The sequence below is a fragment of the Mastigoproctus giganteus genome, chromosome 4 (assembly GCF_048544385.1).
Source record: "Mastigoproctus giganteus isolate SK-2022 chromosome 4, ASM4854438v1, whole genome shotgun sequence".
NCBI classification, from domain to species: Eukaryota; Metazoa; Arthropoda; class Arachnida; order Uropygi; family Thelyphonidae; genus Mastigoproctus; species Mastigoproctus giganteus.
The window spans coordinates 213475215-213488035 of record NC_143578.1 but is presented as its reverse complement, the minus strand read 5'-3'; the positions used below and the strand labels follow the sequence as shown (position 1 = coordinate 213488035).

General features: G+C 37.0%; 1 protein-coding gene across 1 annotated transcript in view; it reads left to right on the top strand.

Annotated features, from left to right (window-relative positions):
* LOC150087392 (dynactin subunit 1-like) overlaps nt 1-12821 on the top strand; it is a gene marked incomplete in the record, with an annotated part of 260166 nt that overhangs the window by 161874 nt on the left and 85471 nt on the right. Inside the window, 1 exon segment of the mRNA XM_090372464.1 lies at nt 2181-2295. Within this exon segment, the coding sequence (XP_090228590.1) occupies nt 2181-2295 (115 nt within the window).

The following is a 12821-nucleotide window of genomic DNA, read 5'->3' as shown; positions in this document are numbered from 1 at the left end:
GGATGACCTGCGAGACTTTTTTTCTTCTTTTCCGTGGTCGGATTACTGTTTCAAAACTTCTGATGTCAACATTTGCTCAGATCATGTCAGTGAAATTATTCTTGCAGGAATGGAATCCTTTATCCCACACTCCACTTTAAAATCTCGTCCTTTATCTAAACCTTGGTTTTCCAATAAATGTGCTAAGGCTGTTCAAGAGAAGAATGTTGCATATCGTAATTGGCTTGTTTCTAATTCTTCAGTTTCATTTTCTGCCTACACCAAACCCATCCAATTATCGTCCCATTGCAATTACTTTTACTCTTTCTAAATTAATGGAGAAATCAATTAACCGCCAACTCTTAAACTACCTAGAAACCTTCCGCCTGATCAACGACCGCCAGTATGGATTCCGTCAGTGTCGATCCACTGGTGATATTCTGGCTTATGTTACCCATTTATGGACTAATTCAATGGAAAGGTTCGGTGAAACACAAGTAATTGCTCTTGACATCTCAAAGGCTTTTGATCGTGTTTGGCATAAAGGTCTTCTAAACAAGCTTCCATCTTATAGTTTGCCAACTGTTTTTAGTAATTGGTTATCCAGTTTTCTTTCTGATTGCTCACTAAGGGTGATGGTAGATGGCTTTCTGTCTTCTAACTTCTCCACTAATGCCCGTGTCCCACAAGGTTCAGTTCTTTCCCCCACTCTTTTCCTCTTGTATATTAATGACCTTCTTCCATTGACTGGAAATCCTATCCATAGTTTTGCCAATGATAGCACATTGCATTCCATTTTCCATTTTGAGAAACCTTGTCCTGCTCAATCAGCTTCAACTTCTCGAAAATCTGCTACCAATTCCTTAAATGCCGATCTTCATCTAATTCTCCAGTGGGGCAAAGACAACTTAGTTGATTTCAACCCTTCTAAAACTCAGTCTTGTCTTATATCTCGCAAAAAGGATTCTTCTGCTCCTATGCTTATCTTTAGTGACACTCCGATTTCTAGGCAATATGATATATATCTCTTTTGGGGATTACCTTGACTTCTAATCTCTCTTGGCACAAGCACATTACAAATATTGCTTCCTCCGCATCTAAAAAACTTGGTTTTCTCTTTCGCTCTTGGCATTACTTTTCTTCCAAACAGCTGCTCACTCTGTATAAATCGCAAATCCGCCCTGCCATGGAATATTGTTCCCACATCTGGGGTGGTGCCCCCCAAAACCTCTCTCAGGCTTCTTGATTCCATTCAGAAGAGGGCAGTTAGGTTAATTAATGATTCATCTCTAACAGAGTCTCTCCACTCACTTTCTCATAGACGTACTGTTTCTGCTGCATGCCTCTTCTACAGATACTTCCATGGGCACTGTTCTTCTGAATTGGCTTCTATAATTCCCGCTCCCTCTTTCAAAACAGTCAGAACATGTGCCGCCACCAGCCAACATCCATTTACTGTCCAACTTCAAACCCACAGAACCAACTTTTCATCTTCCTCATTTATTCATTCAACTGCCGTTTTCTGGAACAACCTTCCTTCATACATATTTCCTGAAAATTACAATCTACGGAAGTTCATGTCCAATGTCAACTAATATCTTCTTTCGTCTTCTCAACCTCCAACCCAAGAATGGTACTAAGTACTATAGATTCTAATACCTCTCGTGTTTGGGGTTCACATAAAAAAATAAATAAATAAAAAAATAATTTGATCTTTTTTTTAAATTTTTTTGGTATCATTGTTTTTTTAATGAATTGTTTAATAATTTCTTGGATGCAAGTAGCTTTAGCACCTCACGTGTATAACTATTGCAGTTAATATTAATTTCCTACATGGTAAAAAGTTTAATCTGATTAATCACATTTACCTAACTGTGATTTATCAGATTAAATGCCATATATGAAAGATTTATTAATCACTATTATTGTAGTTTAAACCAAATGATTACAGTATAAAATTTTGTAGAGTTTTCTAACCATAGAATTTTCCTCTACATAAATGAATATTATTGCTGTGTCTCAGATTTCATCCACTAAATGAATAGATCTTATTATTAAATTGATGGTATATTAAATAATGCTTACTATTGTAATCCAGACTAGTAATGATGGACTTCCAACTGTATATAATTTATAAAAATCTCTTTATATTTATTAGAGAAATTTTTATTCAAATCATTAAGGAATTTTTTTTTTTTAAGTGCCCTAATGTTCTGCAGTATCGATCTTTATATGAAAATTGGAACACTTTATCCAGAATTAGCTGTCCAGGAAAAAGCACTGGATTTTTACATTGATCTTTTAAGAAGAGACCAGGTAAACAATGCTGTATTATTATCATTAAGGTAATATAAATATCACCAACTCTTTAGTGAAAAGGACAAAATTATGTTTTTTTTTTTTCTGTATTGTTTTTGCACATTTCAAAAATTATCATGCTTGTTCAATTCAGTCCTGTTAATTAAATGTTGAGTAATTCCAAAACTGGACTGACATTTAAAATCACTTGTAAAAAGTTCAAAAATTTTTGATGGAAGCTATATAACTTTTACACTAAGTTCAGTGTTTACTATTGATTGCAATTTTTACCTTTTAGTAACATTGTTAAATCAAGATTTTGCATTATGGCCACAGAAGCCGATGCACTAACAACAAAACAAAAAAAAATCAAGATTTAATGGGTTTAAATAACACCCAAATACATATTCCCAGAAATTGCCATTTTACATTATATCACAAAGATGTTGAATAAGTCCATCTCTAAAATTGTTCCACTTGCCTATAGTAAGTCATAGATATGGCTGATATCTCATGTTTAATGTTAGTGTTCGACTGCAATGAATGTGGTGTTTACCAAGGAATTCAAGGCCCCAGATTACTTTCAGTGGTCAATTGATTTCAAGTGATCTATAGAGTGCTTTCAAAAAACATATTAGTTTAATTTGATATCTAATTCTCCCACTTTTCTTTATAACAAATATCTTCTAGTTTTACAAGCAGTACACTAAATGATTTTCATTTCTGAGCCCAGAAATAAAAATCAATTTTCTGTTTTTATTCTTTTTTATTACTACTAAGTGAACTAACATTTCCCAACCACTTGGTCATTGATTGGCATTGCTCCTACCTCCCTGTGGCAGGGTTGTAAACCTGGAAGGAAAAAGTAACCCTCCAGGGCTAAATAGAGCAACCATGAACTTTGCAAATCAAATACCATCTTGGTCTATGGATCAGTCACTACTGTGCCAGCAGAAAGATGATTCTAGCCCATCTTCTGCCAAAAGGCCAAAGAAAGAAATGAGTGAGAATGTTTTTCCTCACTTTCCAATCATATACTCACTAACAGACCAGCCTGTTAGAAAACTTTCTCCCTTTGTAATACAAAGATGTTTGGGGCACATAGCTGTTCCCAAAAATGGTTCACCATCTGAAATCTGGTGATCTGCTAGTAGAAACCATGCATCACTGACATTCAGAATTACTTCTGAAAACAGAAGTACTTGGTGGAATTCCCATCTAAGTCACTCCACATGCCACACTGAATACCTCAAAGGCATCATCAGGGAATGAAATCTGTTAAACAGCTCAGAGGAAGAAATTGCGCAAGAACTGAAGATCCTAAAATGTTACACTGATTGAGAGAAGACTTATTAAGAAAAAGGGAGCACTTGTTCCAACATGCACTATCATACTCACCTTCAGTATTTCAACTCCACCAAAATCTGTGAAAGCAAGATACGTAAATTGTGAAGTGGGTTGATGAGATGCAACCATACATCCCAATCAAATTAAATGTTACAAGTACCAAAAGTTCGGCCACTCTCAAACCGTATGTAGAGGATTAGCTGTGTCTACCGCCTGTGAATCGAAGGAACACTCCCGAAGAAATTCAGCAAGCAATCTCCACATTGCCTGAACTGTAAAGAAGACCACTCTGCTTTCTCTAAAGACTGTGCCCTCTGGAAAAGAGAAAAGCAAATTCAAAAATATAAAACAATAACATGTAGGAGCTGCAGCTGGTTGTTGCAGCTCCTACATGTCTTGTCTGTTTATATATATATATATATATATATCCAAATTATATAAGTTATAGTGTAATGTAAGTACCTCCATCGTTTGAAAATCAATGTAACCACAGGCCAACCGTACCTCCAGTATACATGAAAAATTACATGAAAACTATAAAATATTAGGTTAAATAACAAAATAAGCCTTACATGGGAACCCATTTTGCAAGAGACTTTGTCGAGGGCTAAACCCCTACAAAATAAAATTCCATGTTAGACTGAGCTATCGGTTTCTGTTATCATCTGCCTGTACACCAAATCCAATATCCATAATGATGGATAATTCAACTAATTTAAAATTAGGTTATAGTAAAGACTATAAATCAGTATAAATCTAGCCGTCCAAAAAGGGGTATGTCTAACCATAATTTGTAAGAATACAGGCTGGATGATATTTAGCCCGACCGATCGCTGCAACATTATAAGCACAACTGAGAAATTATTAATATTTGCTGAACAATTTGCAGAAAAAGGCTAATTTAGCTAACTAAAGGCGAACGGAAAGCAGAGTAGTTAAAGCAATAGTACCTCACTCCCCCTCGAATTACTCTAATAGTTCGTGAGATATGAAAAATAAAGGCAAGAGGATAGCTAAAAGTGAAACAGACAAGGAAAAGCAATTTATCGATATTACATTGGATATAACCGGGAGTGTAAATTCCCGACCCTAATAGTAGGGATCCTGGTTAAGTAGTAAGAGCCGGTAAAATATATATCAATATTATTCGAAAGGAAACTGAAAAAACGGAATGGCTAATTCCTAAGATAATTTATTATAAATCTAACTTCAAAAATTAAGTGGTGGCAAAATTTATGTAAAGCGTTAAACAACAAAGGAGGGAATACCGTAGAACCAGTATGCTCCCGTCAAAGATTCTACCTTACATACGTTACCGTAGCCCAAGGCGGGAAAAAACTGAACGCCTGCAGCAAACGCCCAAGACGTTTATAACTGCCGCGTTTATTGCGCCACCTAAGATTAGTCCAATAATAGCCAGGTTTGGGATGAACCAAAAGCATAACAGCGCCCTCTGTAGTAAAGAAAACAAAACCAATAATTCTCAGATGCAGATTTCTTTACTATAGAGGGCGCTGTTATGCTTTTGGTTCATCCCAAACCTGGCTATTATTGGACTAATCTTAGGTGGCGCAATAAACGCGGCAGTTATAAACGTCTTGGGCGTTTGCTGCAGGCGTTCAGTTTTTTCCCGCCTTGGGCTACGGTAACGTATGTAAGGTAGAATCTTTGACGGGAGCATACTGGTTCTACGGTATTCCCTCCTTTGTTGTTTAGCTGCTTTCCCTCCTTTGTTGTTTAGCTGCTTTCCCTCCTTTGTTGTTTAACGCTTTACATAAATTTTGCCACCACTTAATTTTTGAAGTTAGATTTATAATAAATTATCTTAGGAATTAGCCATTCCGTTTTTTCAGTTTCCTTTCGAATAATATTGATATATATTTTATCGGCTCTTACTACTTAACCAGGATCCCTACTATTAGAGTCGGGAATTTACACTCCCGGTTATATCCGATGTAATATCGATAAATTGCTTTTCCTTGTCTGTTTCACTTTTAGCTATCCTCTTGCCTTTATTTTTCATATCTCACGAACTATTAGAGTAATTCGAGGGGGAGTGAGGTACTATTGCTTTAACTACTCTGCTTTCCGTTCGCCTTTAGTTAGCTAAATTAGCCTTTTTCTGCAAATTGTTCAGCAAATATTAATAATTTCTCAGTTGTGCTTATAATGTTGCAGCGATCGGTCGGGCTAAATATCATCCAGCCTGTATTCTTACAAATTATGGTTAGACATACCCCTTTTTGGACGGCTAGATTTATACTGATTTATAGTCTTTACTATAACCTAATTTTAAATTAGTTGAATTATCCATCATTATGGATATTGGATTTGGTATACAGGCAGATGATAACAGAAACCGATAGCTCAGTCTAACATGGAATTTTATTTTGTAGGGGTTTAGCCCTCGACAAAGTCTCTTGCAAAATGGGTTCCCATGTAAGGCTTATTTTGTTATTTAACCTAATATTTTATAGTTTTCATGTAATTTTTCATGTATACTGGAGGTACGGTTGGCCTGTGGTTACATTGATTTTCAAATGATGGAGGTACTTACATTACACTATAACTTATATAATTTGGACATAACTAACGACCGATGTAATGTTCTATCGTTTGATGGCATTAATCGGTTAGTTCTATATGTAACACTTAATAATTTTTTATATATATTTTGCAATTTAACTCTGGAATATTTGGATTCTTTAAATATATATATATATATATATATATATATACACACTGCTGAGCTGTATGTGATATTGCTAGCATTAAACCACATTGATAAGCTCACCTTGCAAAAAGCATCATCTTCACAGACCCTTTAAGTGCCATATATAGCTTACAGTGAGAGGATCACTCTTCTCATCCAAAAAGAAGAAAATCCATCCCTATTTATCTTGTCTTAGGGATAAGCAGAAACTAGTTAGATTCTGCTGGATTCTGGGACATTCTGGAATTTCCGGAACTAAGCAGGTTGATGAAGCTACAAAAATAATGATTTCATCCCATTATTAGAAAAAGTCAGTGAAAACAAATGGAGTAAAACCTGGAAAAACCAAACAAATAATAAATTATATAAAAATGAAACAAGAACCCAAACAATTGGAAATTAAGCTTTCACTCAAACAGACATGGAGACAATATGTAACCTGACAAGTTATCCTTACCAAGCTACATTGTGCATACATACTAGGCGCCTCCGTAGCCAGGTGGGAAGGAGCAGCAGTGCGTAGCACACGCTTCTTGATTAGACCGGGGTTCGAGCCCGTCACCACCAAATACGGAGGATGCGGAAAGGTCAGGGAATGACCACCGCATATTCCCGGAGCAATATGGCCTTAGTTGCTAATGCTCCTAAAAACCAAAATAACTAACTAACTAACTAGCATACATACTTATCAGATGACCATCAGAAAGATAATCCTTCTGATGAAAGATGATACTCCTCATTGTCACAGATGCTGTTAACTGAGAGTGAAGCATATTTTCATAGAATGCCCACTTTATCATAATGCTCATCAAACAGCCTTTTAGCCATAAGTTCTGTTAACTATAGGTAATTTTAGGAGACAAATCAAACATTAATGCAATTTTTACTTTTCTCAAACCAATGAACCTTACAAATTATATCTAATATGAACTTGAACATGCTGACAGCAAAATAAGACGCTCATTGCATCCAAAGTAGCTTTTGTGTCAAAAGAGCCTCCAACAACAGTGGAATTCAATGTTGTAGAAGTACCTTTATGCAAATAAATATGCTGTGCTAGTCATAATGTAAATTTAGTAATTAAGTTTAAGCTGACATGAGCACATCATACTCCACTGAATTTAAGTAATTAAATTCAGTAAAGTCAATTCCCAAAATAAGTGTTCTTTTTATGATCTTTTAAAGAATGTCTATATATATTTTTTGAAACATTTATCACTCTTTATATTACAATTGTTTAATGGCTTTATGGCACAAGTCTACAGAAATTTGTCTAATATCAACAGGTATCTTCTTTCATCCTCTCAGCATTCAACGCATGAATGGTACAAAGTACTTCAGGTGCTTGAGGTTTTTATAAAATTAAAAAAAAAAACAAAAAAACTCAAGCCTTTTCCACAATGTCTACTCTGCCACCTGTGAGAGCTAAACAAAATATAGAATGATTCTTAATGAAAACTATATACATTTGGTCCTTGAGGTTGTCACAGACATTCTCTCAGATATGCCAAACAAGCTGTACTTGCTACCTGGGAGTCTAAAACACTGATGGAATTGATATTTGGGTGACATTCAAGTCAAGTGGACCCAATTTCGGCAAAGTCCGGAGGGTCTGTGACAGCCAGATCCTCTGTTTGCACCTTCACAATGGTAGGACTGTTAGTAATCCTGGGTATAACCCCCATGCACAAGCACACTGTGGGTGACCACCTAGGTGTGAACCAACGTAAGCAGGGGTCGAGGTGTGGCGCCCACACCACATGAAGGAATGCCTCCTCTCTGTGTTACCACGCAATACTAGGTGGTAGATGACTCTCATCACCCGATGAAATACCACCACTTTGCTTATTGGAGGCTTGAAGTGGTGGAACCCATGTTTCATCTCCAGAGCTAAGTTCCAGTCAATCCTTCCCCATCTCCATTGTGCAGTATGACTGATGACTTTTGAGGTTATGATGAACATCGTGGCGAGATCCAATCCTCCTTACATTTCGAGGGTACAGCTCTAAAACGGTGTTTGCAGGCCGGCTGCTAGTTAGTACACCGGACCGAACCTATTGGTAATGCTTTAGGAGGCTTCCAGATCAGCTAGTGTATAATCGTGCTACCTCTACTCTGCCAGATAGTGACTGGAGGGAGTCTGAGTAGTGTATATGTGGGGGGCATTGTCGGGGCCACGTTATGTAAAGGATCTGGATATATTCTTACCACGTGTATGCCATATCCCAAAATTTCATTACTTCATACAGCATGTCACCCCCCCCCTACTTTTCTTACTATTGAATACACCATGAATTGTCAAACTAATAGAGTAAGCTTATCTGCGAAAAGATCTAAACCTCCCAAAACATTTCTAATTCTAATCTCAGTGATGTACATTTCCACTTGCAGTCTGCCAAACCCCATGTTCTTTTTCTTACTGAATCTCAGTTATTGGTTGATTCAACCACTGCTCATCTCAGTTGCCCAAATTATTCGCTATATGATTCCTTTTGCCTCAAACGTGATACTTGGGCATATGTTCGTTCCGATATTCCCTGTCAGAGACTTGGTAATTTGGAATCTCCTCTTTTCGATCTTCTCTGGCTTAAAATCTCTCTAACTCATTGTGTCAAATTCATCTATTGTCTCTACCGTTCTCCCAACTCCACTAATCACTTGGAGCTCTTTGACTTCCTCTCTTTGCAATTTGACTTTCTCCAGTCCAACTTTCCTAACAGTGAAGTAATTTTCCTTGGTGATTTTAATGTTTACAACTCCAGCTTGCTTCTGTTTTCTAGTCACACCAACCCAGCTAGTCGAGATGCTGAGGCTTTTGCAATTACTAATGACCTCTCACAGATTGTTCATTTACCTACAAGAATACTGGACAATGCTAACCATACAGCCAATACGCTTGATCTTTTTCTCACAAACAACCCTTCTAAGTACACGGTTGAAATGAGTGGTCCTTTAGGCACCTCAGATCACAACTTGGTGATTGTCTCTTCTCCAATGTAGCCTTTATCTTATGGTTATTCCCAACCTCGTATTGTTTGGCATTACAAGAATGCAAAATGAGATGATCTGCTAGATTTCTTTTCTTCTTTTCCTTGGTCAGATTACTGTTTTAAAACTTCTGATGCCAATGTTTGCTCAGATCGTGTCAGTGAAATTATTCTTGTAGGAATAGAATCCTTTATTCCACACTCCACTTTAAAATCTCATCCTTTATCTAAACCTTGGTTTTCTAATACATGTGCTAAAGCTGTTTAAGAGAAGAACGTTGCATATCGTAATTGGCTTGTTTCCAATTCTTCAGTTTCACTCCAAAGTTCGAAATAATTGTAAAGAAGGTATTGACTAGTCCAAACTAGATTTTGAACAGGCTAAGAGTAGAATAAATTGCTTCTTGCCCTAATGGTGGCCGAGCATTCTGGGTCTCTTGCCAAAGCTACTGGCTGCAATTTTTGGCCATCTCTGCTCCCACCTCTCTCAAAACCAGATGGTTCTGTTGTCACTTCAGCCAAGGATAAAGCTGACCTGATAGCATCCCATTTTCCTTCCAACCCATGTATTAATGATCTTAGTAAAACACCTCCGACCGTTTCTAGCACGCTCCATTCAATGCCTCCTGTGGTCTTCCATCAAAAGGATGTCAGAAGGATTTTGTCGAATATTGATTGTAAGAAAGCTCCAAGTCCTGATGGTATTTCTCCACTTGTTCTCAAAAACTGTGCTCCTGAACGTACTCCTGTTCTTTGCCGTGTTTTTTCACTTTCTTATTCCAAAGGTGTTTTTCCTTCTGCTTGGAAATTTGCTCATATCCAGCCAGTTCCTAAAAAGGGTGACAAATCCCTCCCATCCAATTATCGTCCCATTGCAATTATTCTACTCTTTCTAAAGTAATGGAGAAATCAATTAACTGCCAACTCTTAAACTACCTAGAAACCTTCCACCTGATCAACGACTGCCAGTATGGATTCCGTCAGTGTCGATCCCCTGGTAATATTCTGAGTTATGTTACCCATTTATGGACTTATTCAATGGAAAGGTTCGGTGAAACAAAAGTAGATGCTCTTGACATCTCAAAGGCTTTTGATCGTGTTTGGCATAAAGGTCTTCTAAACAAGCTTCCATCTTATAGTTTGCCAACTGTTTTTAGTAATTGGTTATCCAATTTTCTCTCTGATTGCTCACTGAGGGTGATGGTAAATGGCTCTCTGTCTTCTAACTTCTCCACTAATGCTGGTGTCCCCCAAGGTTCAGTACTTTTCCGCACTCTTTTCCTCTTGTATATTAATGACCTTTTTCCATTGACTGGAAATCATATCCATAATTTTGCCGATGACAGCACATTGCATTCCACTTCCCAATTTGAGAAACCTTACCCTGCTCAATCAGCTTCAACATCTCGAATATTCGCTACTAATTCCTTAAATGCCGATCTCCAGGTAATCCTCCAGTGGGGCAAAGACAACTTAATTGATTTCAATCCTTCTAAAACTCAGTCTTGTCTTATATCTCGCAAAGAGGATTCTTCTGCTCCTATTCTTATCTTTTGTGACACTCCGATTTCTAGGCAAAATGAGATATCTCTTTTGGGGATTACCCTGACTTCTAATCTCTCTTGGCTCAAGGACATTACAAATATTGCTTGCTCTTCATCTAAAAAACTTGGTTTTCTCTTTCGCGCTCAGCATTACTTTTCTTCCAAACAGCCGTTCACTCTGTACAAATCACGAATCTGCCCTACCATGGAATATTGTTCCCACATCTAGGGCGGTTCCCCCAAAACCTCTCTAAGGCTTCTAGATTCCATTCAGAAGAGGGCAATTAGGTTAATTAATGGCTCATCTCTAACAGAGTCTCTCCACTCGCTGTCTCATAGATGTACTGTTTCTGCTGCATGCCTTTTCTACAGATACTTCCATGGGAACTGTTCTTCTGAATTGGCTTCTATAATTCTCACTGTCTCTTTCAAAACAGTCCGAACACATGCCGCCACCAACCAACATCCATTTACTGTCCAACTTCAAACTCACAGAACCAACTTTTCATCTTCCTCGTTTATTCATTCAACTGCCGTTTTCTGGAACAACCTTCCTTCATACATATTTACTGAAAATTACAGTCTACAGAAGTTCAAGTCTAATTTCAACAAATATCTTTTTTCATCTTCTCAACCTCCAACCCGAGCACTGTACTAACTTCTATAGGTTCTAATACTTCTTGTGTTTGTGGTTTTCATAAAAAAAAAATAAATTTAAACTATCAGATATTCACCTTTTAACACATACTTTTGTCTTATGTGGACATATGTTGTATTCGATGTAAGGTAGCTCCAGAACATTTGTACAAACCATTAAAGTGAAGACATAATTGGGCTTAGGATAAAGACTCTCTGTTTTGAAGAATTGTGACTGTATATCACATAAAGGCAGTTCTATGGGTGGTGTGGTATCTAAATCATGAAGGCAGTAATAAAGAGTTCAGTACAGGGACATTTAGATAGAAATAAAACAAAGTTAAACAAAACGTGTTTAACCAACCTGGTTAGTTATTCTGGCAGAATTACTCATGAGCAGGATGTAGGAAATAATTTTGACATTATTTATTTGGATTTTAAAAATGAATTTGACTTAGTCCCTCAAGAGAGGTTACTGCATAAGCTGGAATATGTTGAAATCATTAGTAAAATTCTAAGATGGATGGCTGCAGGACAGGAAGGCAGAAGGTTGTGATAAATGGTTTCTCTTCAAATTGGTCTAGTGTTAGAAATGGAGTCTCAAGGACTGGTTCTGGGAACACTCATTTCTGATTTTCAAAAATGACATCAACAAAGGGATAGCAGGCATAATGTCAAAATTTGACAATGCATTTTGCTGCATTAGAACATAGCTAACACTTTTCTGATCACCTTTAAAACATTGTCTCTCACTTGGAGAATAAGTTTGATTATGTGAGGGGAATAACAGCCCAAGTCTATAATTTAGTTGTGCGTTTAAGTCAATGCCACAAACTGTTTATAAACTATTATGTGGGACTGAATTAAAACAGTAGATGAAGAAAGGAATTTGGATGTTATGATATTGTCCTCTCACTTGGAGAATAAGTTTGATTATATGAGGGGAATAACAGCCCAAGTCTATAACTTAATTGTGCGTTTAAGTCAATGCCACAAGCTGTTTATAAACTATTATGTGGGACTGAATTAAAACAGTAGATGAAGAAAGGAATTTGGATGTTATGATATTGTCAAACATGATGTTCTCCAAGCAGTGTAGACAGACAGCAAGGAAGCAATCATTGAGAAGACACCAAATTCAAGGTGTCTTATCAATGATTTATTAAACATTTATTTGTAGAGATAGGGAGTTTATAATCCTACTGTATAAGGCAATTATAAGATTGCACTTGGAATACTGTGTCCAAGTATGGAGACCCACCTGAAAAAAAGATACTGAGCTTCTTGAAGGGTCCAGAGACAGGCACCCTGCTTGGT